The sequence below is a fragment of the Cinclus cinclus genome, chromosome 4 (assembly GCF_963662255.1).
Source record: "Cinclus cinclus chromosome 4, bCinCin1.1, whole genome shotgun sequence".
Lineage (NCBI taxonomy): Eukaryota > Metazoa > Chordata > Aves > Passeriformes > Cinclidae > Cinclus > Cinclus cinclus.
The window spans coordinates 49652279-49678516 of record NC_085049.1 but is presented as its reverse complement, the minus strand read 5'-3'; the positions used below and the strand labels follow the sequence as shown (position 1 = coordinate 49678516).

Here is a 26238-nt window from a genome sequence, read left to right as displayed (position 1 = left end):
CTAATAATAGAAGGAGTCTGGACAGAAAAAACAAGAGGCAAAATTATTAGATTAACTTATATGTTAAAACTGGTTTGGCCTCAGTGTAATTAGAGAATTGCCTGAAATTATCTTTGCCATTTTCTGATGTCTTTGAGAAAACTGCTGATCTTGCAGAAGTGTATAGATGGACAAATGTAAAGCAGAAATAGAAGGAATGGGACTTGTACATGAAGAATTCAACCTAATTTTCTGTGAAAATACTGGAAAATTATACAATATTTGTGTACATCTGTAAGAATATAAAGGGATGAATAATGACAACATGGAGTGGTTTTGTTCCTGTTAAAAAATCCTCAATACTAAGCTATGCCAAATCAGTTTTTTTTGCCCTGCAATGACAGGTGTTATGCAATAAGCAGAAATACAGCAGAATATAAGGACAATAAGTAGAAAACACTTACTTGATTTAAATGAAGTTTTTTCTACATTTTCGCATGCCATCCTCATATGAACTCTATGAAAATGAAAACTATAAAATGACACTCATATACGTATTCAACTCTTTACAAACTCATCAAGGAAGAACTCTTAAATAAGGGACTTCCAAGAGTTCTGCTTTAGGAACTGTGGTTTTAATTAATAAATCATCTGGTTGAATTAAAAATATGCTCATCAAGTTTGCAGATATCACAGAGACATCTTGAATTACCACTTTTTGGAGGACTTATGTAGATTTCAAATTAACCTCCACTCAGTGAGGACAAGGGCACAAATGAGCACTTCAGGGAGGCAGATCACTGCAGAAATAAAAACGGAAATAAAAACAGAATAAAACAGAAAATAAAAACAGAAATAAAAACAATACCTAGGTGGTAATTCTACAGAAGAAGGAAACTGATAGTTACAGTGGGTTGTAAGTTGCACAGTTGTTCAGAAAAGAGCCCCACAGATCCTGCTAGGACATACAAACAGGTCAGAGGTGTTCCTTCTCTCCTCTTCCAGGCTGGGAAGACTTAGCTGCAATTCCATGTCCACTTTCAGGGACTGCACTGCATCTCAAAATTGGTACAGCTGGTACAACTATAGAAAGCCCAGAATGGGAAGACAGAATGCTAACAAGAATGATGAGGTGCTTGGAAACATTGTGTAAATGTTGAATGAATGTGGTGATAAAGGGAATAGAAAATTCAAGGGAAAATGCTGGCAGTGATCAAGCAAACAGTGAACACTGCTGCAAAGAGGAACAGAGTAAACTGATGCTGGTGTTTATGTGGAGATAGATACAATTAGTTATAACAAGGCAGATTTATGTCAGTGTCCCGATAGAAAGAAAAACCCAGATAAGTTGCCTGCAGAGAAGCAGCAAATCAACTTCTGCTAGAAGTGATGTTGCCTTCAAGCAAAATATTCAGATTATGGGACAATGAAATTCTTTTTTTTTTTGCCCTATTTTGCTATGAAATATGCCATGATTGTTCCTTATTATGAAGACTTCTACTTTTTTGGGGATAGCTGAGGAGCATTAAAGGTAGAAGAAAAGCAGTCAAGGTATCAGTGCTCTTGCAGGGAGGGAGAAGATCCAGCCAGGCTCCTGAATTTTTTTATTACTGTACTTCAGGTTTTGAACAGCTACCTTCCACATTTCATGTAAGAGCCTTCCCCCCTCAGGGTACATGCCTTTCTGAAGGAATATCTGAATATTCTTGAAAATGGCACTACTGAGACAAGACAATGTATGGGATAACGCATGTGTAATTCCCTAGTGTGATGATTCCCTGAGATGTGATAAACAAGGATAAACAGTTCCCTATTCTGAATCAAGAAGAGTATGAAAGTAAATCAGTGTATTATTTGAGTCTTAAAATAAAAGCCTGGTGGTTTATTTCTGGATTTTTTCAAAAGGGAAAATCAGAATTAGCAATTCCTGTTGAATTAGACAACAATTTTTATCTATATCATTGGCCCTTGTTTTTTCCTAAGTCTCATTCACAATTTCTGAGAATGCCTTTCTTAAGTTGCTAGTTTTCTGTGTGCTTTGAGTTTGAGCACTTACATGTCAACTAAGGATTCTGCCCAAGAGTTAAGCACTGTAACATTTAAATGTCCTTGAAAATCTCTAACACAACCCAACTCCTAGTTTATGCCATTGCTTCTTTCTTAATACCTTTTGTTTTGATCTTCCAACAAACCACAAAAAACCCCCCACACAAACAAACAAATAAACAAACAGGTCCATGGAATATGAAGCAGATTGTATTTTAATCTACCTGGTCTGTATACGGAAAACTTCCTGTGCCCAAGGGCCACCAGTGTTTCTGGTGCACAGAGAAACAGGAGAAGAGCACTCATTTGGAAAAGCTGGAATGCAGGAGATTGCTTTGGTTGTCCTGTGAGCTCACTGCTTCATTGTGGAACATGACTGGGCTGAGTGCCTGGACTATTCCAATGCTGTTGGCCTCAGCAACTTCCCCTGACTCACTTCCTCCCAAAGGCAGGGTTTGGATTACCCAGCAATGCCAGCAGACCCTCACTGCCAGTCATGTGCTGTGTCTTTGGCACAGAACTTTATTTGAATTGTGTGTGACCTGTGTGCAGCACAAGGCTAGACTGTGCTGAAATACTCAAAATATTTTTTTATGAAATTCTCAATTTCTTCTTGCAGTCCTTCTCCAGAAAGAATTGTACATAACTCTTCTACAGCATATACCGTATTTATTTCCTAAATATGATTAAGAATATCCTATATAGATTACAAAGACTTGTTTTAAAATAGAAACTGTAATAGAAAACCTCATTTAATTTGATTTGTAATCTCTTAGAAATGACACCATAAAGTCTTTCTCACAGATTTATGTATTTGAAAGGTGAACTTTTTAGCCAAATTTATCAGAACACTGAACTCTGACTTTTATTTGGAACTTCTCTCTCAGGAAAAAGCAAAACACATCATATGAAGCTGGATATCAATGGAATATATTATTCCTGCATTTAATTAATGCATCATTATTTTCTTCCAAGCATTTTAATACATGTATTTCAAGCACACCATTCAATGTACTTTTGCTAAGTACAAGGTTCTTTTCATACAGATATTGTCTCACTTAACATGTTTTTTTCAAGCTTCACGTTTAAGTTTTAAATCCTTCTGGAACTGACACTGGCTGTCCATTTTGACACTTTTTGTCAGTTTTATCTCAATGGAAGCTTTCTCCTTCTTTCAGCTGTTGGAGAAATTTTATTTCATAAAGTCTACTTAAAGACTCTGCTGAACATTCTTCCTGGTTTTGGAGAACCAGATAATACAAGACCCCAAAGTTTATTTTTAAAATCAGAATCAATTACTTCTGTAGATTGAAGACTTAATGGTCAAAAAACAAGTTAGCCATACCTGACATGACTGATTTAGATGTACTTTTTGTTTCAAGAGTTTGAGTAACTGCTTGTGCATGCATAAACCATAAAGAATGTGTGGATGTGGCGTATCGTAACAATGATCACAAGACAGAAAAAGTGATCTTCATTTAATTCTTGTAAATATTTTGCAATTTTTCTAGTATTTCAGACACAGAGCTGGGAGATTTTTTCCCAAAGACTGAAAAAGAAAGAAGGTGCCTTGGCTGACAACTACCTGCTGTACTCTTGAAGTGCTGATTTGGAATCTTTCCATAAGGACAAAGTTAGTTCTATGCAAAATCTCTCTTAGTTAATGCCCTTCATCTTGAGAGCCACTGTCTACCACAGCTTCTTCCTTGTCAAGAAAGAGAACTGAGGGGATGACGAAAGCTAAGCAAAGCACAGGCACTGTACTGCAGTGATGCTATCCATAGTGAGTCTTGACAATCTTCTGGCCATTTGTTTGGTTTGGAGAAGGAATTTATTACTTTGATGGGATTTTTAGTTGTGACAGAAGGTGCACAAAGACATTTTGGGAGAAATTGGTTTCCCTCAGAGCTTTCAGATGCAAATACATAGGACACATAAGTGTTAGAAAAAAAAGGTCTGACAGGTATTTTTTATACAGAAATCAAGTGGTCTCTTTCAGACATACAAAGTCCATGAAAACTTAGAACTAAGAATAGATTTTCTCCCACATTAGCAGAGGACCATCTTCCTCTGACTGCCAGCTGGCACTGGTAGTGATGCCAGGGATCCCTTCTAGTTTCAGAGAGAGGCACCAGTATGCAGGAGGAATGTTTGTCTCATTAAATTTTGACAGAATTAATATAGCTGATGCATTAATCATCATTAACCAGCAACCTGATATGTCCCCAAAGCCAGCCTAGGAGTGCCAGGATAGGATAATAGCAACTGGAAGGGGGAAAAGAATGGGAAAATCAATAAATTATTAATGTATCTACCTTCATGAGCACTCAGTCATGCTCTTGGTGTACCGGATATTTAGTAGATATATTTTCTCACAACAATGGCCACATCACAAAGTGTAGGAGTATTTTTTAGGAATTAAAATATTCTGGCCACTATTATAAAACATTTTTTAATCAAAGAATCCTCCTAGTGGCTGTTTTATCAGGACAGCTCACTATTTTCCTAAGACAACCTGTAGCTATTTCAATGTCATGTCTCCAAATTTCCACTTTGAAAGAGAAAAGAAAAAGAACATACAGGTCAGAAATGTGTCAAAATTTAAGCGCATTTAAAGTGCAAACCATGAAGAAGACAGTAAGTCTTTATAAATTAAAAACACTATTAATACCAGTTAAACAAGTGGTTTGCTTCTTGGTGTTCTAAGCAGCAAAGATTGGCTGCTGACAATGACCTGAATTTTCTTGTTTATCCTTAGCAGAGAAAGGTTGAGATTAAACTCCTACATATAAATCTCAGACAGCTTTGAGAACATTTTCTGGAGTCCCTGAATGGGACAGTGCATTGTCAGATAACTATCTTGTTCTCAAAGGGAGTAGGATTACATGCTGGGCAGCCACTCTCCCCAGGTCAATTCCTTGCTCAGGTCTCAAGTGCAGTATTTTGTTAGTGTTGCTCAGAATTATGTGCACAATATGCAAGCCCAGATTCACACTCTGTGTATTGTCTCTGTAACACTGACAGAGAATTAGTAAAATTCTGTAAGAAAACTAGTTAGATGGAGCTATTGTGAATCCAAACAGAAGGCTGATGCATGAAAAGGCATAATTCTGTAACTGCTTTATGCTGGATTCTGAGAAAGGGATTACCAATACAGGACTCAAATTAAAAGTGAATGAATGTTTTTTTGTGAATGAGCATTATTCCCAACAGGTGAGCACATGCAGATAGCAGACTGAGGGGAAGAAAGAGACACACAGGTTTAATTAGTTTTATGCTTGTGCCTCCATGAGTGGAAAAAAAATCTTCCTTGGCTATACACTGTCTGTCCATGTTCTACACTTGTGGTGTCAAAGCATTTGTTTCTATATTTAAAATTACTGAGAGAATTGACTAAATAGAGTCCTTTGGTTCCTAGCCCTAAGTTGAAACACAAAGGATGTTACCAGCTGTCACAATAGGTGTTACCTGCATTTGTGTTTTCCAGGTAAACCAGGAACATTTTATGGTAAAGCTTATTTAAGTTCATTTGTGCATGGATGGCAAGAGCTCCCTGCACCATGCATTACTCAGCTTAAAGGTTGTTATATTGTCCCAAATATGATCTGTGTGTTACAGGACACACCCCCTGCTCAGCAGGCTTCACAGAATGCAACTGTGAATGGTACAGCTTTAGCTGCATATTAGGTTTCCTGTATCCAAGTATTCTTTTTATATCATTCAGAACTCCATCTCCTCCAAAATATTTTGGGAACATCCTTGTAAAACTTCTCCCAGCTCTCACAGCACTGACTGTAAAGAGTACTGGAATGGTTTATTCATGATTACAGTGGATAGCTCAGTGCAGCTGTCATCCTACAAAAAGATCACCCTGGTAACACCAATCAACAAGCAGAGTAAGATGATCCAAATATATCTGAAACCTTCTAAATGTTGTCTTTCAACTGAAATACTGACTTCCAATTTCACTGCAAGCTGCCTGATTATGTGGAATCTATGAAATGTGTCAAACTGTTACTCAGTGGAGAAAAGCCATTGATTTTCAGTTTTGTTTACATAGAATCTGAGAAAGGGCCTACATGATAAAGGAACTGTGAGAAGAAACCATTAAAATAAGTAATTAGTTCAGCATTGTTTGGGAAAAGTTATTGGGAAAAGAGAATCTCCATGCAAAATATCAAACACTGAATCCATTCTGCTTTCTTCAGCTCACATTGTACAGTGTCCAGTACTAAATTTTATACCAGAATTTTCTGTAATAGTAAGGGCAACTTCTGGCTAGGAAGTCTGCTTACCTTTACAATTGTATACAGAGCTGATGCTGCAAAGATGTGCCATTGGTAACACAGCTCAGCTCTGGAACCCTAGAATTAGCTTTGCACTTGCCTGGTAATCATAGCCACAGAGAGGACAGGGTAGACAATGTATTGAACAGGAGTCAGAGCAAAAATGAGACTGATATTCCATGATGTCATCTGGAAATCAACTCATGGAGAGAAGGTTTGCAGTAAGACCACTACACATGTAAATCCACTAGCTGCAGATCATATCTGCAATATTGGAATTCAGATGACCCATATTACTGTTTGCAATTCCTTCTAAAATAGTCACACACAGATAAGAAACACAACATTAGAAAAGAGAAGAAAACATGGAGAACAGTGTTGGAAGAACTTGGTTTTGTTTTGAAACCATACACAGAGTGGTAACACAACAGCCACAGAGAAGTGGTTGAAACAGAGCATCACCTTTCAGCATGTTTTCTCTGACATTTCCTTAAAATCAAAACCATGACAAAGACATGTTCAGTACTATGTGTCAGTGGTTTCCAGATACAGTCTACTGTATTCAATGCATTGCAGATTCTGCAGAACTCTATGGGCACATAACTTAATTGCAAAACAACCCTGAATTCATTATTACTGTGTGTATATCCTCTAAACCAGGGGCTAATTAATTACTTTTCATATGTTTTAAAAGAAAAATTATTTTGGATCTATTTTTACTGTATATTTACATTGACAGACAATGATCTTGTGTTATGCTTAACACATATGTACTTCTCAACAGGTACTTCTCAAATTTTGTTTTAACCTGCTGTCAAAACATTTTCAGAAAAAAATCTCCTCTGTTCACAGACGTCACAGGGCTTTGTATTCTGAATCTCAGCAAATTCATATCCACATCTAGGTTGCTTTTCAATTTCTGTATGCAACCAAGAAAGCTCCCTGTCATGCTACTTTAGTTTGAAATATGATTGACTCATTGTTCTTTGCTGCTTTTTCTCAGTAACTGCTTATGATCATACTTTTCATTGAGCTGTATAGAAATGGTACTACACAGATTAATTTACATTATTAATCTTTCACAAAATGTTAAGAAATTAAATTACTAAATAGGTCCACATGTGCAGTAAAATCACAATTGAACTCACAATTGTTTTATCAACTCTTTTAACAGTATAAGTGCTTTAAATTCAACATGAACCTAATGTTCTGCTGACTTTCTGTTACCATTGTGAGCATAACAAGTTAGTATTTTAAGGACACTGACAGTAGTCTCTTGTAAGGATGTCCAGCAGAACTGGCTATACATACATATATATATACACACACATATACTGCTTCTTCTCTGTATGGAGATATATCAGTCTCTAGAAATTTCCCAGGTAATTTAATACAATGTGACATAATTTCAATAATCCTGTAGAATTTCTGAATTTTTCTCCAATTTTTATTCATTCCATTTCTAATTTTGGCAGAGTACAATCTTGCAATATTAGTACTGCCAAGAATTTTTGGAAAAATTGAGGGGTGATATTAAAAATGAATGGATGGACTGCTTCATACATAAAAATATATTTTTAAAATAGCAATTGGACAAATTCTCCTTGATTCCAGCTCTCAGTGCTGTCAGTAGCACCACCATAGGTATCATTTTGTAAGGGAAGGAGGGATGGAAGAAAAGAGACTATGTGGAAATTCTTCCTTCATAACTGAACTGAGGTCTGGAGGAATTTCTTGATTGTGGATGCTCCCTTATCCCTGTAAAGCATTGGCAGACACACAGGAAGGTTCAAACCACTGCTATGTCTGTACTAAAAACCAGTACTTGAGAGTATTGCTTGGAGATACTTCTTTCCCTGACCATGTACCTCATCAGTTGTGATTAGTTTATGCTGAATATTATCTTTTACCCCGGAGACAATACAAAATGTGTCAAGGTGACATATATCAGATTGTTTGTCAGATTGTACAGTAAAGTACTTGAACTAATTTTCATTGAGAAAAGGGAGTCACATTTTCTAGTCTCTTTCTAAGTTGTCAGGCAAGCAGGTTACTGATGCAGTGTAACTTGCAGTGTAACCATAGGCAGGTGCCCTAAAGGCATATATAGAATCTTCACTGTTAAATATTTTATAAAAGCTAAAGAGCGCTTAAGCACCTCTAGAACTTCTGGAGTTCATCTCTTAAGTTGCATAAGGCTTAGCTTTTTCCTCCAGTTATTACACCATTGTGGATACAAGACTATGCAAGATTATGACTCTATAATGTCAATTTATCACAGTGCTCCTTGTACTGCTACCAAGTACAACCACAAATCATGAAAAACATCTGCAAGTCCCTATAAGCAATTTGTCAGGATACTTTAAGGTACATGTATAATAAATGAAGAACACATGCTTCATAGGAACCAAATGAAACTAGAGCTGTACCGAATGCTTTGCCAGAGACTTGAACAGCTGTGGACATCACCTCTCTCTCCCCCTATCAAGCTTTAAATGGCACTGTTTTCTTTTTAGCCTGACAGGTGATGCTTACAATACCATTGATCTTCCTAAAAGACAGATTGCCCAAATATCTCTGTAGACCACTTCTACCTCCTTAAATGCTGTCTTTTGATTTTCATTTTAGATATATGGCACTATATACAAAATTATAAAGGGTCTTCACTGTACCATCCTTGCCAGTTTCTAAAAACACTGTCATTTAGTTCTGAAAAAGTACCACATTATTTTCTGCATGGCATTTTCTGTCTGGAAGCTACAGTGAAGAAATGGAAATTTTTATTCATGTTATTTTGTTCAGAGTGTGCACACACAAGAACAGCCCCTCACATACATATTTCAAGGTTCTAAAGAGTTTTGTCTGACTTCCCTGAGCTTGATGTCTCAGCAAGACAGCTTTGATTTCTTCTATCTAAACACAATATAAGATGGTAATTCCAAAGTCTCTTTGCTACTGTGTTTTGCATTTCAGATTAAAGTCACAGCTTCCTTGTTATTCGGAATGATGTTACATTTCTTTACCTGAGAAAAACTTAGTAATCAACCCTTCCACCCAATAATATCAATTGAATACTTTCACTTCCATGTAAAGCCAGGGCACACGGTTTCATTTTCTCTCTCTAGTCTTCCTACTCTACTAATCTTTGCTTTTCTTCTCAGAAGCTTCCTGATTCTCTCATTCCTGTTTCAGATCTATTTCCAATAATAACCGTCATCATCATCTACATCACCAGGAGGGGAAGACATTTTATTAAATCTCTAGATGTTAGCTCCCACAATTTTCAATGTCTGCAGTGATTTGCCAAACTGGAGGAAGGTGCAAAAACTTTTACTTGAACGATTTTATAAAATACATTGCTATTAAATTTTGAGCAAACTTTCAAAATGCTGAATAGTGTTATATTCAAGAAAGGTGAGTGAATTCTAAACATTCTATTACAAAAATAAATTTAGCATTCATTATAACAGATAATAGGTTTATAGTTTTACTTTGTTTTATCTGCTTGAAAAAGTAGCAGGAATGTAAAACACTTTTTTTTTCTGCACTGAACATGTGCAATCATCATTATGTATTTAAAAAACCCAACCTGCTGATTATAAAATAGTTTAAACAGCCCCAAGTGTCCCTGAAGAGCTACTGTGTGTTGTGTAAAAGCTGAATAATCCTCCCCATGTCAGAAGGTGATTCTTCAGCTGTTCAGGATCATGAGCTGATGTACTACCACTTGTAAAAAAACTATTCAAAACACAAGAACATACAGTTAGGTAAAGATCATTGTGGTCTTGGAATTAATCTGCAAGAACTGAAAAGACTGAAGCCAATTTATCAAGAATGAGTAAAGAAACCTTAGCTTTTACTTAAAAGCAAAATACAGAGAACACAGCAAATTCACACCAAAATAGGTTCAATAGAAATATGAATATTTTTTACATCCTATTTGGCTCATTTTTCTTTTACAAAGATAGTTAGGAAGAAAGGAATGTGTTCAAATACACTTTAACTACATACTGAATGTGCTATTTATATAACACCAGAAGTGCAGTCTGTGCAAAAGGACTCTAAACCATTACTGCTTGGTGTTCTGAAAAAAAATACTTTTTACTTATTTACGAAGGCACATTGATAGAAGAAAAGATCAATCATCTGTGTTTCCTTTAACCAACAAAATAGGGGAATTCACTTTGGCCCCTGTGCTTAGAAAAATATGACTTTGATTTCCAAAATCTCCTTTATCATAATATTTACTCCTAGTATTTACATGGTTGTTTCTTCCCATTCAAGCTCCACATCACCTGCAGAAGAAACAGATACATTTAATTAACCTACCTTGTAAACAAATAGTAATTAATGGCAGATAACTGATTTTCACTGAATTTAAAAGATTTTGCATGGAAAAAGGTGGGGAAAGGTTGAGAAATGACCATTACTCTGAGGGGGAATAAAGAGCAGCAAAAGCCTAGATATTTATACTTTTGAAGCAAAAAATGCATGTCAAACAACTTTTTTTTCTGCTTCTTAGTCTAGACAAGCCATTGCACCTGCTGTGAAGAAATAATTTTGACACAGACTGTATCTCCTTACCTTCCATGCCATCCAGAGAGTCCATCTTTTGCAGTGCTGAATAATTTACAAAACATAAGGGCTGACTACTTCCCTTGGTTGTCAACAGATCCAATACACATTGATGTAAAAATATATATTGTGCCTGTAAGATGTGAATTTAAAGATGATTGATTAGAGGAAAAATATACTTATAATACCAAAAGACCTTATTACTTTTTCTATAACACCTAGAAAATCTCAAGGTAACTGCAGTTTAATTCATCAATCTCAGTACTTTGGTGACAATATCATATATACCTGATCTAATTTCAATTATTATTTATTTCAATTATTATGAAACATAATACTTTAAATTTGTCAAAGCATATTAATCCTTATGAACAGTAAGGTATATGAAATTAGACTAAGCATTACTGAGTCTACTACACAATTTTCTGTGAATATTTGTTCTACAAAAAGACATTTTGCCACAAGATGCAGACTGAAGAAGCTGAACCACAGAAACGTAATATCTAGATAAGAAAATTTTCCTCTTTCTAACATAGAAAAAACCAGCAGGGTGCACTCAAATGCAGAAGTTCAAGTAAATCTAAACCTGTATGTTCTAGGAGCTTGCACCAGGCTAGGAGCAAATGAACCCAGTATTTTGAGTGATACTTCTCAAGGTGTAGCCTCATTTTTAACATATGATAGCACAAAGAGTGGGCAACTAAAATTAGTTTGACACTTTCAAGGGTGTGAAGTATGAAAAGAGGAAAAAAATAAGGCAAAGTAAGAATAAAATAAAGGAATGAAAAAATATTGAAATATAATAAATTGATTAAACATATATAACATGCTCTATAGTATATTGAGATGTAGCTGTAGATGTAGATGTTAGATGTAGATAGATAAAGATGCAGATGTAGAAAATAAGCCAGGTACATTCAGATTGGAGGAGACCTCTTGAGACTACCTAATGCAACTACCCAATGCTCAAGCTGGATCAGCTAGAACATTTTGCCCAGGACCTTGCTGAGATGGATTTGGAATATTTGCATCAAAATCATATACTCACCTTTCACTTTTGCACATGTAAAAAAAAATTATGTAAATTTTTGGCTCAATAATTGCTATTTTGTTTCAGAACTGCCATCAATTTGCAATTCAAGTGTCTCTTATCTATGACAGAAATTTGCTTACATAGATGAGTTTTATTGTCACAGCTCCAGAACTGTGGGTAGTTAAAACAGCTTTTCACAGGCGCCCTGAAGCATGGAGCATTACACTTTTCAATAACTTTCTTACTGAAATAATAGCATGGCATTACTTCAAACTAGCCGTTGTACTTGGCAAGAAGATAAACTTCGATATGTCTGCTGAAGAAACATGTATTTCTTGAATGAGGGTCTTAAATTTCAGTGATGTTCAGATTGGTGACTCCAGTTCAGAACACAGACTGAAATTTTTGTAATCTCTTGCACTCATACAGCTACTTCTGATGTAGCAATGAAATATTTCTGGGTTTGCCAGGGGAGAGTAAAGGCTACCTGGGCAATTTATGTGTAACTAGTTATTTTCCAAGTTAGAATCAATGACAATCCTAACTATTCTCACCCACAGGTTACAGTAACAGATCATTACACTATTAGCAAAAGGAATGTTATTTTCAAGCTATAAACACGCCAAATACAGGTCCAAGAGCAATCAGCTTTTATTTATTTTACTCATAGATCTTACAGACAGTTTGACTGAGGGATTTCTATACTGACTTCTGGGAAGAAGTTGCTCCTCTCTTTTATATCTTTTGTGCTGATCACATAAAATCTGATTAATAGGCAACTCAACAGTGTTTTATAACAGAACTGTCAGAACAGCTTGACTTTCGAATCCACCAAAAAATGTACAAGATCGATTCTCTTTGAGCAAGTTTTGTTGCTTATCTGACTTTTGTAGTCTTGCAAAAATGATGTAGAAACGACCTGGAGAGAGAACAGGCTACCTCAGAATTTTGCAGCTAGCATACAGATGGAGACTTGATTTGTTAGGAATTCTGAACTCTGACACTATCATCTTATATTGCATTTTGGCACACCTTTTCCTAGCCCCTGCCAAAACATTCAAATTAAGAGATACACAAAAATTATGCATATTTTAGAAACATACAGTGATATTATTGAATGTCTCACTGTTTAAATATTTTATTTTGGGAGTGCTCCATTTAAATTGACTTCCAGCCTTTCATTTATTTCTAGATGATTCTACTTCTAGTCAGAAATGTAAAACAAGAACCAAAAGGTATTCCCAGTTCATCATCACAAGGAAGTACTGGCAATTGTTCAACTGCATCAAGACGTTAGAAGGAAAAATTTAGAGCACGTGGCATCCAGACTGCACCTTACAAGATACATCATGTCAGAATATCACCAGAAGGTCCCATAAAATCTTCTGAAGAAAGGTTAACGACTTTGTGTATTCTGACACGCTTTTTACATGTTCTAATGTGGTATGGAATAGCAGAATTTCATTCCAAATAGAGCAAGTCCCCTTACATTAAAATCAATTTAAATCCATCAGACATGTAGAAGTTCATCCTGAAACTACTTGTCCATGCTGAGAAATTGGTAAGTCATGCTGTAGACTCAAAGGCTTCAGGCTGCCCTGGGTTAGATTTGGCCTGCAGGAGACTTATGCTAGAAGCCTTATCCAAATAAAGCTGATTTCTGTTCCAGTGGGCATTTAGGATCAGATTTAAATTCCTCTATTATTCCATTACATATACTCAGAATTCCAGCACATACAGCAGAAGGAAGCCTTCCTCACCAGCAGGTCATCACTGACTTATATCCATACAAAATAAGTCTTCCAGGAATGCACTTTTTTTAGACCCAAAACCCACCACTGATCTTGAACAGTTTTAAATCCCTGATTAAATCCATACATGTGTACTATTTTATTTGAAGCAATTGAAAAAGAATCAAGGAACCAATAATGAGTTCAAAGGTAAATGAATATTTTAAAGTTTGGTGGACTATGCCACATATGCATGCACACAAAAAAAAATAGATATACTTTAGTAAATAAAGTCAAATTAAGTAGTTAATGACTGAATCAATTTTTAATCTAACAATTGTTCTGCACCCAAAACTTGAAATAAACTTTCTTAGAGACTGAGAAATTATTATTTAGGTTTAAAAATAAATAGCACTCTTTTCAGCACTTGTCAAGACTTTGCTGGCTAAGTGTACTTAGGTGGATACAGAAAATATATTTCCACAATGCTTGAAATAAATAAAAGCAGGATTTGGTAAAAAATGTATTACACAGCTGATTGTTATGAGCTTTCTAGTGATGTTTTGTAGATCACATGAAGAGATGACAAATTTTTCAATAACAGGAAAACAGAACAGATAAATCTTACCAGATTTTGTACCATACACATTCTTTCACTTCTTAGCTCAGCTACAAGTCCATAGATATCCACAAAATCATGGTCATTTACATGTTGGGTTAAATGGTCAAGTGCAATATAAACACCTGTTCTTCCAACACCAGCACTGCAAACATGATGAACAAGATAAAATAAAGGTTTTATGTTAATGCTTTCATAATTTTCTTAGAATATTTTGGATGAATTGTTTATTGTGAAAATAAAAACTTCTGAAGCAAAACCTAAATATTCTTCTCAGTATTTACATCTTGTGAATTCCCTTCTGAATTGGATCAAGTGAAATCTGGATTTGAGCCATTTTCTAATTTTGATTTCACATTTTCATAATTTTTGATTTCTCATTTTCATCAGATAAATGAGATACAACTCATTTATATGTTCACATGACCCAAACCTGTGTGAGGGGAAAAAAGATCCTATAGCTTTTCTGTGGGTTGTCTAGAGTTCATTAATTGAGAAGAAAAAAAAAATCATAAGATTTTGTGAAATCACTCTGGGATTATTTGATACTTTTGGTATTTGAGACAAAACAACATGGGATCTAGACAAAAAATTAAAAGAAAATACTTTTAAAAGGAGGATCAGCGTGCAAGACGTGCTGGTAGGTAGTGTTTTATTTCAAGGTCTTATAATGAATAGGATAATTTCCAAATGACTATCAAACTCCTCTACCATCGGTGTAATAACTGCAAGGTATAACTCTGTAAATAATCAAGAGATACATAGCAGAACTCTTGAGTTTGCAATATCTAATGAGCAAGAAGCTATGGATGAGTTTTCTGGATATCAGAATACACAGAAATTCTTAATAACCATCAGGAATTTGAGCACAGGTGGAGTATCAGGCCCATGCTGGCCCCTTTACACATCTCCCTTCGGAAAAGAATATAGAGCTCCTTGCAGAGAATCCCCACAGGATATAAATGTGCTGAAAACCTGAAGACTGTGTTGTTCTCTCCTGTCATAATCTCTCTGGCCCTTGCAATAGAGGGAAATGTTCATCAAAGACAATAATATTAAATAAATAAGATTTTACTACACTTGTGTGGCACCCATGGGATGCTGAGGACAAATAAAAAGAATTCCCATGCATGATAAAGTGGTTTGGGGAAAGATTTGAAGCATCAAAGCCATCTTTTCCTTCCACTTATGTCCAGACTCACACCGAGTGAGAATGAGGTTAAGACTCTGTAGCAGACCTATGAGTTCAGATCTCTTTTATGGAGCATGCCCATAAAAGCCATTCAGTGGGAACATTAACCCGCACAAGAAATGCAAACACACTCACTGGTTTCCTTTAGTCTTAGGCCTCCCCACACTTATTCTTTGAAACAGAAGATCAAGGGTGTTAATGAAATCAGTGACAGCTGATCACCTCTAACCATCAGACCATTTATTTAAGAGCCTAAATATAGGTTTTAGCTGTTTACAGGCATCCAAGTTTGAAATCTGGCCTGTGCAAACCCTTATTTCTATTTGTCATTCTCTGTGGCTTCAAATAGTTTCTTCCTTATGATATGAGATATGTACATTTAAAATATATTTTTAATAGCTGCTTCTTAAGAGGAGCTCTAATTATAATAGAAGTAATTTAAACCAGCACATGTCATTTGCGATTCTTCTTATGATTAAAGAGGAAAATGTAGAAAAATCCAGCAGTACTTTATGGTAATTGTTGGAGCAATTATTTCCCTGACATCAGCTCAATGGACTTCCATAAATGGAAGAAGAGACATCGGTACTTCAAGTTCTAGAAAGGAGTAAGAGGGACTGCTGGAGAAACCTTCACCACTGTCTGTGCTAGAACCATACCTGGGCACTCAGTCTTCATGGTTGCTCTTCTGGCAATTTCCCTGTGCATTATTATGCACTTGAAATTCAAAGTTACCAAACGATGATTTGGTGAATATGCTTACCTGCAGTGAACCACCATCGGTGTGTTATCATGTGCTCGACTTGCCCGGATAAGTTTTACAAAATGGATAATTGGTGCAGTAGTCTTGGGGACTCCATGTTCTGGCCAAGAAGTAAAGTTACACTGCCGCACCATCATGCAGTCTCCATGCTGAAAAATACAGAAAAATGCATTTTTTACAGAAGAAATGCTACAGAAGGTTCATTAAGGTACACATAAACTTCTCAGTAATTTCACGCAACAAATAAATTTAGAATAGCATAATAATTATAAAATTACTGGTATGAAGGATTAATCTGTTGTGCACAGAACTTCTGGCAGGTTTTTTGAAGGATGCCATCAAGTCCATCTGTCAGGAAATATTAGTGACTTCAGTAGTGACTCTTCATTTGACTTTAGTCATTATATCTATAATTTGTAGATTGCAGCTTGAAGTTTCTATGGCTCATTTAGAAGTTCAGTGAGGGTTATAATTTTTCCAAAGCATGGAAACTGCAGTTGTGGGTGACAAAGGTGGAGATATCTGCTGCACCCGTACTCCTCCTTCCGAGCACAAAGAGTAGGAGTAATACTGATGATTCTCATTTATACTGGGTGAATCTCCTGGGGGTGGAGGCCAATGGCTGGTGGTACAATGCAAAACAGCTGCACCAGAGAATCTTGCCCTTTAGTCTGAAAGGGATACATTCAAAGGTATTTGTCTGATCCCAGAATGGTTAGGATTACTCCTTTCTAGAGCAGACACCAATGTGTCCAAGTAGAAACATCACCTCCCACCAGACCAGAAGTTCAGTAACCTTAATGGTTCCTTCATATCATATTGGACATATATTTGAGCTCTTTGTGATAGAAAATTTTAGGAAGTAAAATATGAATGAAAATAAATTGCAGGACAAGCAGGCAGTGCAATGCATATGCACTAAAAGAATATTGAGGGAGTAGCTGGGTGGGTCCGATGTTCTTTGGGATGTTGGATGAATTTTTTTCAGTCAACTTCCAGCACTGGCTTACCCTTTCAATTTTTAGATCTCTGATGGTCCAGTCTATTTGAATTTCTTCCATCAATTTAGTAATCACTATATCCCCAAATACAGTCACTGGTTTATTATCTTCTGGCCAGTACTGATGACATCTTATCTGCAGGGAGATTATTACTAATTAATTAACAATTATCATGTTATAATCTTGACAGAAACTACATACATAATTTACAATTGTATCAAATGCTTTTAATCGGTTCACTGGTAACTTACACGTCCTTTTTCAAAACATTGTGTGAGCATCACAAGTGTTTTAGCTCTTGTCTCCCACACCATCCTCCAGAAATCACCCACTGTTCCAGGTAATGGTCCCTGAGTTGCAATAAACTCATTTGGACATAAATAGCCCTAAGAAAGAGAAAATATTTAATACATAATGGTTGGCAAGGAAACAAAAGGGTTTGCATGTGACTCACAGCTGTGCCTGTATCTGCCATGCCTAAGGCTAAAACCTTGTCTGACATACTAAGGGAATTGACATATGCCTGGATAGTCACTGCATGGCAGGCTGCCTTGGACAACTAAGAAAATAATGGCTTTTTTTTGTAGTCCAGTTATGAACCAATAGTGTACTAAAGTAGGGGAAGTGCCATGGTAGTAGAAATACATTTAAGAGAGATATTACAGGGACATCAGGTAATCAATTCCCATTTTAAATTATCTAAGCCTTCATATTATACTTACAGCAGATCCAGTCAGAGGCCACCAAGAACTAAGTCAAGAGGTGGCCAACAAAGTAGAATTAAACAGTGCTAAGGAGCAGTGGAAATTATGCTAAGGAGCAGGGAAACATCTAAGGAGCAGTCTGAGAGTCAGTGCAAGTAATACACACACTAATGACCTTGTTCTTTGGTGATTGTCTGGGATCTGCTGTTATTTGGGGCTGAAGCTTACTTAAATATATAATCTCTGATAAAAGGTCTTCAAGAAACCTATTGAAGGTGTTGACTTTTATTTTAGTGTTGACTCATACTCTTTGGTTAATTTATAAATTGGTGTAAAACTTGGGAAGAAGGAAGTTTATTGAAAAAATCTACAGGTGCTCTGAGTTCATGGTTTCACATGGACCTGGTTTCTCATAGAAAAGAAGTACACCTACAGGAACTATTATGTACTATAGAAAGCCTAAAATAATAACAATAGCCATAAAAGCAATAAATTTATGCTGTAGAACTAGCAGTTTATAATATCACACTGTTCTGCTTATTGCTCAAAACAACTGACACAGTGGTTTACAGCACCACCAAAGCTTCTTGATGGAATTATAGCCCTATAATGCACAGCTGCCTATTACTTACTCCATCTATAATATAAAGAACAGGTGGCACTGGGAAAGTATGTTAATCCTCCTAAGTTTAAGAGTGAGGTGAGAAACTATAATTCAGGGATGCAAAGCGCACAGTCCAGTTATTGGCTTTGTTTAACCAACGAAAGTCAAAATAGCAGCAGAGTTCCCATTTGTTAAACCTGTGTACAAGACTTCTTTTTCCCTCTCTTTACAAGCATGCATATGTAAATAGGCCTAGGTAATTAGGTATGCAAATACACATACATATTGCACATTTACAGCTATATGCATCTATATATTTATACATCTACAAGCACGGAAAGTGAGAGCATATGAAGGGCAAAACTTTAGTCTTGAAAAACCATAACACTGGAATTGACTATTCACTGATGAATGGTCATCCAAAATGTGTGCACACAAGCAAAATAGCAGCAGGGAACACTCTGTAGCTGGCTTTTGCTGCAGCTTTTTGGAAGTCGCTGTTATTGTTCCCTGCTAAGACTTGGCCTGTCAGTGAGAAGAAGGGTAAAGACTGGACCATACTCCAAGATGCCACTGCTTTCCTTCTCAGTCATTCTGCATATAGTCCCAGCATGCTCAAGTGGCATGGTTCTTCCTATCTGCTAACTCTCAGAACAAAGACAGTGGGAATAAATACCATTTGCTAATAAGAAAGGAAGATCCTCTCAGCTCTACTGCTTATACTCTGTAATGTCTCTTAGTTTCCTGCAATAAACTATTTCTACTTTCCTTTGTGTCATCTGTTTTGATTACACTCTGCATGTCTTGCTCTGTATTTGAAATATATTTAAGGTAAATCAAGTCTTGACCTCATGTGAGATCACCAGCCATCACTAGAAGACATTAGATGCATAACTATAATTCCCACTTCGAGCTGCAACAGGACAAAAATGAGATTAAAATATAGATGAAGAATTTACTGAGCAGACAATAAGAAAATGGGAAAGTCTGGGAAGAAAGATGAGGGTGAAAAATATAGTATTTTTTCTTCAAGAGGCCTTCTTTAATTTTCCTCCATCATAACTTTTGCAAAATAATAAGGAGCATGCCAAAACTGTAGCCATTTCTATGAAAGTTTTCAGTTCAGTTAACTTTGCACTGTCCTGTTCATATACAGCAACTTTAACCCCTGAATCAAGAGATCAAATAACACCCATCTAAACAATTGATCTCAGTGGAAGTTCCATTATTGCCTTTTGTGCAATGGTATGAGATAATTTATAAAAAGCAATTTGTTGTACACAGTTTTGATTATTACCGGAAATCATTGCTTAACAATGAAAATGGGATATGTACATTTTTAACTTGTCATGTTTAGTGCCACAGGGGTCACTTGAAAAACGTCATAGCAACAGTGGCTGTAGTGAATGAAAGAAAAATTAGAATCCTGTTTTTCTTAAGAGTTATCTTTATACTCTTCTAGCAGAAAACAAATACAGTAAAAACATGAGAGACTTTCTACTTACAGACACATAGCTGGCATTAATGTAGTCAGATCCAGGAATACCAGCATCAGGCATCAGCTTTACTCTGTTGTTATTATCTATCATGGAAGTAAAGTCTAGTTAACTAAAAGACTGGTTCAAAAACCATAAAACATGTAAAAAGTGTTCCTGGAGTGCTAAGAGATCAAAAATACTGTTATTAACAGCAACAATATTTGACAGAGTAGAACACTAATTACGAAGGCAATTTAACCTTTTTCCATTACTCCTTGGTCTTCCTTCAATGTTCCAGATATGTTGTATATCATATTTTAATTTAAATGGTGAATGAACCAAAACCTCCAATTTGACATATGTGTGGGAGTATTCTGTACCTAAAAGGAGCCTGCATACTTCAAGCCATGACTGTTCTAGCACACACAGTTTCTGTGTTAATCAGAGGGCAGGGTCAGGGATCTGATAGTTTTTTCTATATACTTGCTGCCTGGGTCACTGAGCAAGATTCTGGTGCTTTTCTATAGTTTTACTTCTTTTACATAAGGTTAAGTCATTATTTAAAAAAAAATAAAATTAAAAAAGTTAGGGTTTCTGATTTGCTCCCACAGTATGTATGCAGAAATTACAAAACCCAAGAAACATATCACATGTGTAACACCAGAATTTTGGTGTTTGGTCCTCAACTTAGTAAAGAACATTAGAATACAAAGTTAAATATTTATGAAACATATCTGCTTATGTTTTACTGCCTGTCATGAAGATAAATTTTTTCTCACTGTAACTTAGAATATGTGTTGAACAAGGCAGTAGATAGCAGGAACAGCTGCTCTGAAAAGTTAATAGCACAGATTGTAGCATTATTAACCAAGGAATGCCATGCACTCCATCTCACAGCACAGCTAATGCCTAAAATAATAATGACATTTCTTGTCTTATTAACTGAAAAATGAAGCAGTGTTGAGTATAGAGAGACAGACTCCTGTCTCCTGTGATAATATCTAGCCTGGCCTTTAAGTTGTCATACAGTCACTCTGATCTTCCGTGGAACCTTTGTAGCACATGTACACATATCCACAAGAAAGAATATCCAGATTCCTGAGGTAGCTGAATGCACAAACATGTGGATTTTATATGTTTAAAAAATTACTTCTTACTAAAGGGGGGTAAAAAAACCAATGAGGAAGAATTTTAAAGAGTTTGCTACATGGCTTGAATTACAAAGCCAAGAAACTATTGAGGCTACAGTTTCTTGCACCTGCATATTAAAGCTTGTGACAGCAAGTTGAAAGCTACTTGCAAGTAAAACTGTCTTAAAAAAACCCTACAAAGTAAAGACGGATTACTTGACAGAAAATTATTTCATAATGTGGACGTGTATGTACTGCTATTTCAAAGACAGATCAAACAAAAATACACTTGCATTCCAAATATCTGTTACACTATGGAAAGAGCAAAATGGGAGAGTTGGTCCATAAACACACATACATGGCTTTATGTTTGGGAAACGATTCTTAGACCTGTTCCAAGGCAGATCAGCATCTGTTGAGGCAAGATCTTCAAGAAACTTGGGAAGTTCCTGCAGAGGAATAAATCTTTGTTGGAAAACTTTTCCACTTGAAATTAAAATATGACACAATCATCCAGTAAGAGGAAAAACTCTACAGTTTTGCAACAATGCATTTTTAAGAACAGCTGGAAGCATTACAGAGCTTCCCACCCCACTGTGAACCCCAGTTACACCAGCAATGTTAGATGCAGCACTGCAGACAATGCCGTCGATTTGAACAATTGAGCTTACATGAACTTTCACCTTTAAAAGCCTGGACAAATCAGTCTATCACCTTTTGTAATTTTCTGTTTTTTTCATGAAGTCACATGCTTGGTTACCATGCCCTGACTCAGACTTAGTCTTGAATAATGCCTTTTCCTGACTCCTGTAGCTTGGGAGAGCTTGTGGTACAGCATAAGAACTGATGAGGATTAAATGAAGTTGAGAAAACTGGCAATTATTTATTGTTCATGGGACTGTTTGTGAAAGGGATGGGAAGATTTTTTGGGTTGTACTGCAGTTTCACAACTGGCCATTACTTCTATACTGGAGGACAGAGATGGATAAATCATTCATACTGAGGAACTTATTTGATGGGGATGTTTCTGTGCATAAACAAGCACAATTTACAAAGTTGATTAAAAGAGTGGAGACAACTTCAGAACTTGTTAATGGAGAAAATGTGTTAAAGTAATGACCTTGGTGTTAAGAGAATAGAAGATGCAGAAAATCCAGAATTCTAAATACATTGTTAACTTCAATATAATTTTGCTTTATTTGACAAATGTTGTACACAAGTCTGGTTTTTATATTCACTGATCTAAGATATAAATTAAAGAATTCTACTTATTGCTTTGAATAAGCACAATACAAAGCTTTCCCGTTTGTGCAGAGTAATCCCTTCAAATTTGTCTTTTAATATTATCAGTTACTGTCTGCATGGACTACTTCCAAAAGTTGGGCAGATAGCCTTACTATCAGGCTCAATATTAATTATGCCCATTTGCCCATGTGTTTGAGAAAGTCTTTCTTCTATGAATAAAATTTAATGGGGATCTCCTAGCAAATAAATAAATAAATAAATAAATAAATAAATAAATAAATAAGAGAGGTAATGAAAAATGGAAAACCAGGACTGTTTTATTACAGTGCTTTTCTTTCACTGTTAATTCAAATATTCTGTTAGCCTTGTGTATAAAACACAGTTAAAGGTGGAGATGTTAAAATTCCTCTCATTCAGAAAGCAGAAACTCTCCCACAAAGTTTGTGTCATTGAATATTTTCATGAAGGAAGGACATACACAAAATACCTATTTTGAATATTGCAAGGGTTTTGGGCCATGGAATCCCATATCATGTGAACTTTAACTTGCCTCATTTGCCTCACTTCTCTGAGTTTTAGCTTGCCAGTTAACTACTGTAAAAGTAGCACCATTTTATAGCTCTGTGTAGTAGAGAGGAAATAGAGAAGCAGACCTTGTTATTTTCATAGTGATGCCTCCATAACCGAACAAGTGCTCAAAAGCCTCGTACCAAGTCTCTGCATTAGTAGGGATTTCACTCTTATCTATTATTTCCAGATTTGGGGAAAGACTATTTGGGTTCCAAAACTCACTAACAACTTGTCACAGAAATCATGTTTCTTTGCAAACTTATAAAACTTTGAAATAAACAATTTGCATTTTATTTACTGTAGAACTTTTGTGATACTGGTGACTCTTTTCATTTTCTTTTTTTATTCATGAGTAGAACTTACCATAAAACAAGTATTCTACAAGTGTTTCTGTTTCAGTAATTTGCCACTTACTAGGAAAGCATAAGTTCCCAAATGTATTGAGAGATGCAGAAATCAGCTGGAAACCTGGAAGTTTGAATAGCAGTGAGGTGACACTCATCGTCTGTTACTTTGACTCCCCACATTTTCTTTAAACTTGTCTTTTCTGACAAGAAATAGATCCAGGTCCATTCTGAGGCCCAGGTTCCCTTCTCATCACATTTACACAGAGGTCATATTCACAGGTGAGCTGAGATTGACCCCTGAAGATGTCCTGGCACTGCAGTTTGGTCGGTCAAGCAAATTAGATGAAACCGGGAATATCCATTGATTGCAAGATTAAGTAAAATGGAAAGACTCACATTTATGCTGGAAAATTCCAAACGATATTTGTTGTCCACAAACTGCCTATTGCAAGTTACACAGAGACTACTTTATCTACCGAAGCTTATCTTGGAATTGTCCAGGAAGACTGCTAGGTGAAGCAGTCAAAATCCAACATGGGAAATATACTAGCAGCTTATTAGTATAAATGTTAACATAACAAATATTCTTACATTCCATTCCCAGTAAACTTGAATTTACTCATCTGGAGACAGACCAAGAGCCCAAGCAACCTCAGCACTACGCTTTTCATAGAACCATAGAACAGATTGAGTTGGAAGGGACATTAACATGATCTAGTCCAACACCATGCTGCCATGGGCAGGGACACCTTCCACCAGATCTGGTTGCTCAAAGCCTCATCCAACCTGGCCTCGGACACTTCTAGGGATAGGGCATTCACAGCTTCTATGGGAAACCTCTTTCAGTGTTTCACCACTTAGTTATGTTCTTCAGATGTGGATTCATATAATTTTCAGGGGTTTATATTTTAAGCTAATGTATTGCAGGACTATCAAGTCATTTATGTAAAAGTAGAATTATGCATGATAAAAACACTCTATATAATGAAGTCTGCTTGTTTATTGTGTGCATTGCCTGCTCCTGAGCATTGTCATTACTGATGTAATTTCAAGTGCGCTGTCAATCCTACTTTTTATCTGTTAAGACATGCTACAACTAACACAGATACACTCGTACTGAGGGACTGAACCTACCTTGAAATTCTGCCTGCCCTTGGACAAGTCATCTACGAAGATATCACTACACTTTGAAGAATGGAAGTTGAAACTCAGAGAGAAAAAAGACTGAAAACCTAAATGACATATGAAACTCTCTATTATAGGCTGACTGTAGAAATGGTTTGAAGGAGACCTCAGCTTCTTGTATTTCTCTAAATTTTAAGCAGAGTGCAAAGATTTTGGTTTGGTAAAACACTATTGTTTAAAATTTAAGACATTACAATGCTGTAAGGCTTAGCCAACGTGGGTCACACCTAAAGAAAGTAATACTAGAGACTTTCTGGTAATGGATGTTAATATGTGAAATTGTTATTGATAGTAAAGCTTTTCATCTGTTCAGTCATGCATAATGTAACTATAATCAGTCTTGCTCAAGTGAAATAACACTTCTGGTTTTAAGAAAAAAATATTCTTACTTTATTGCTCTGAGAATTTTATGGTGCTTTTTATTATTAAATCCAGACCTATTTTATCTAATGAGCATAACAAAAAACCTGTAGGAAATACCATTAATCTTTATACACTTTTGCTAGTGTACCCTTGGCAACTGAAATATTATAATCTAGCAGAAGAAAAGCCAATTGTTAAGTCTTCATTTTTGTTAATCCAACTAGAAAATTATGCATGGTAAATTTATAAGTCCAAAATAAAATCACTGAACACTGACAAATTATTTTTGAGCAAATGACTGTATGTGTTAAGAAAGATAATGATGATAAACATTCTGAAATAACAAGAAGTTATTGTTGAGAAAAAAAATATGATAGCCATAAAATACTACTTGATGAAAATAGTAAAAACTTTTTAAAATTTGAAACTATACATGCATTATATTATCTGTAATGTATATTTTGAGAATTAGGCTCTTTTCAGAAAGAAAGACAGGCTTCTTGTGTTCATCTGCTCATGTAAGGAAATGGAGGCAATTCATATGGAAGCTATTCTGAACAGCATAAGAAATATGCCATATTACTTGTAGAGGAACAACAATCAAAGTACCATGTCCAAAACTTTGACTTTCTGCATAAAAACATATGGAAGAAAAACATTTCTGAGTTTCACAGCAGTATGACTGGGGTCTGAAAATTTTACAGAATGAACATTAACTCTGTTTTTGGGGTCATCACCACTCAGGAAAACAAATATATTTATTGGATAAATTGGTTAAATGGTTAAAATGGTTAAATTATATTGGTTAAATATACCTATGTATATGTTTGAAAACTCTTAAAGCTTGTTCTTAGGTAACCTACATATGCAATACTAGATATACAAAAACATAAGTATGGTGATCTTGAAATGTTGGAGACTAAAGAAGATCAGCTTTGTCTGACAATAAAGTGAATAATTCTGACCAGGTTGTAGTATAGGTTGCAGAATCCAAATCAGTGTACTGTTACTTTCTAAACAATCAACCTGGTAATTGGGTATTGATTATCAAGGCCAGAGTCCTTCATGGCCTTGCCTGCTTAAAATGGACATGAAATGTGACACATGAAACGACTGAAGGTCTTGCAATGTTGTGACAACTGCTTGCAACATACCGAAAATTCTTCCTGAAACTTTAGGTTGTTGTTTGTGCAAAGCTCTTCAACATGTTGTAGAAAGGATTTCTTGCTTATTGGCCTGAAAGAAAGGACAGAAGAATTAGAAACCCATAGGGAACATTTTCATAATTCTTGTTATTTTACTGTAGTTTATTAATAAACAATATTTTCCAGATCAGTGGAAACTGATACTTACAGGCAGAAAACTATAAATTGCTTACAGCATGCTTA

The 26238-nt window shown here is 35.8% G+C and overlaps 1 protein-coding gene across 1 annotated transcript in view; it reads right to left on the bottom strand.

Annotated features, from left to right (window-relative positions):
* Nucleotides 1–10568: 10568 nt before the first annotated feature.
* Nucleotides 10569–26238, bottom strand: part of PTPRQ (protein tyrosine phosphatase receptor type Q) — a 98131-nt gene continuing 82461 nt past the window's right edge. The window contains exons 37-45 of the mRNA XM_062492511.1: nt 26005–26086; nt 21499–21589; nt 20038–20114; nt 17476–17610; nt 17234–17359; nt 16224–16372; nt 14278–14413; nt 10896–11019; nt 10569–10606 (exon numbers count right to left, since the gene is read on the bottom strand). Of these exons, the coding sequence (XP_062348495.1) occupies nt 10569–10606; nt 10896–11019; nt 14278–14413; nt 16224–16372; nt 17234–17359; nt 17476–17610; nt 20038–20114; nt 21499–21589; nt 26005–26086 (958 nt within the window). The remainder of the gene's footprint in view (nt 10607–10895; nt 11020–14277; nt 14414–16223; nt 16373–17233; nt 17360–17475; nt 17611–20037; nt 20115–21498; nt 21590–26004; nt 26087–26238) is intronic.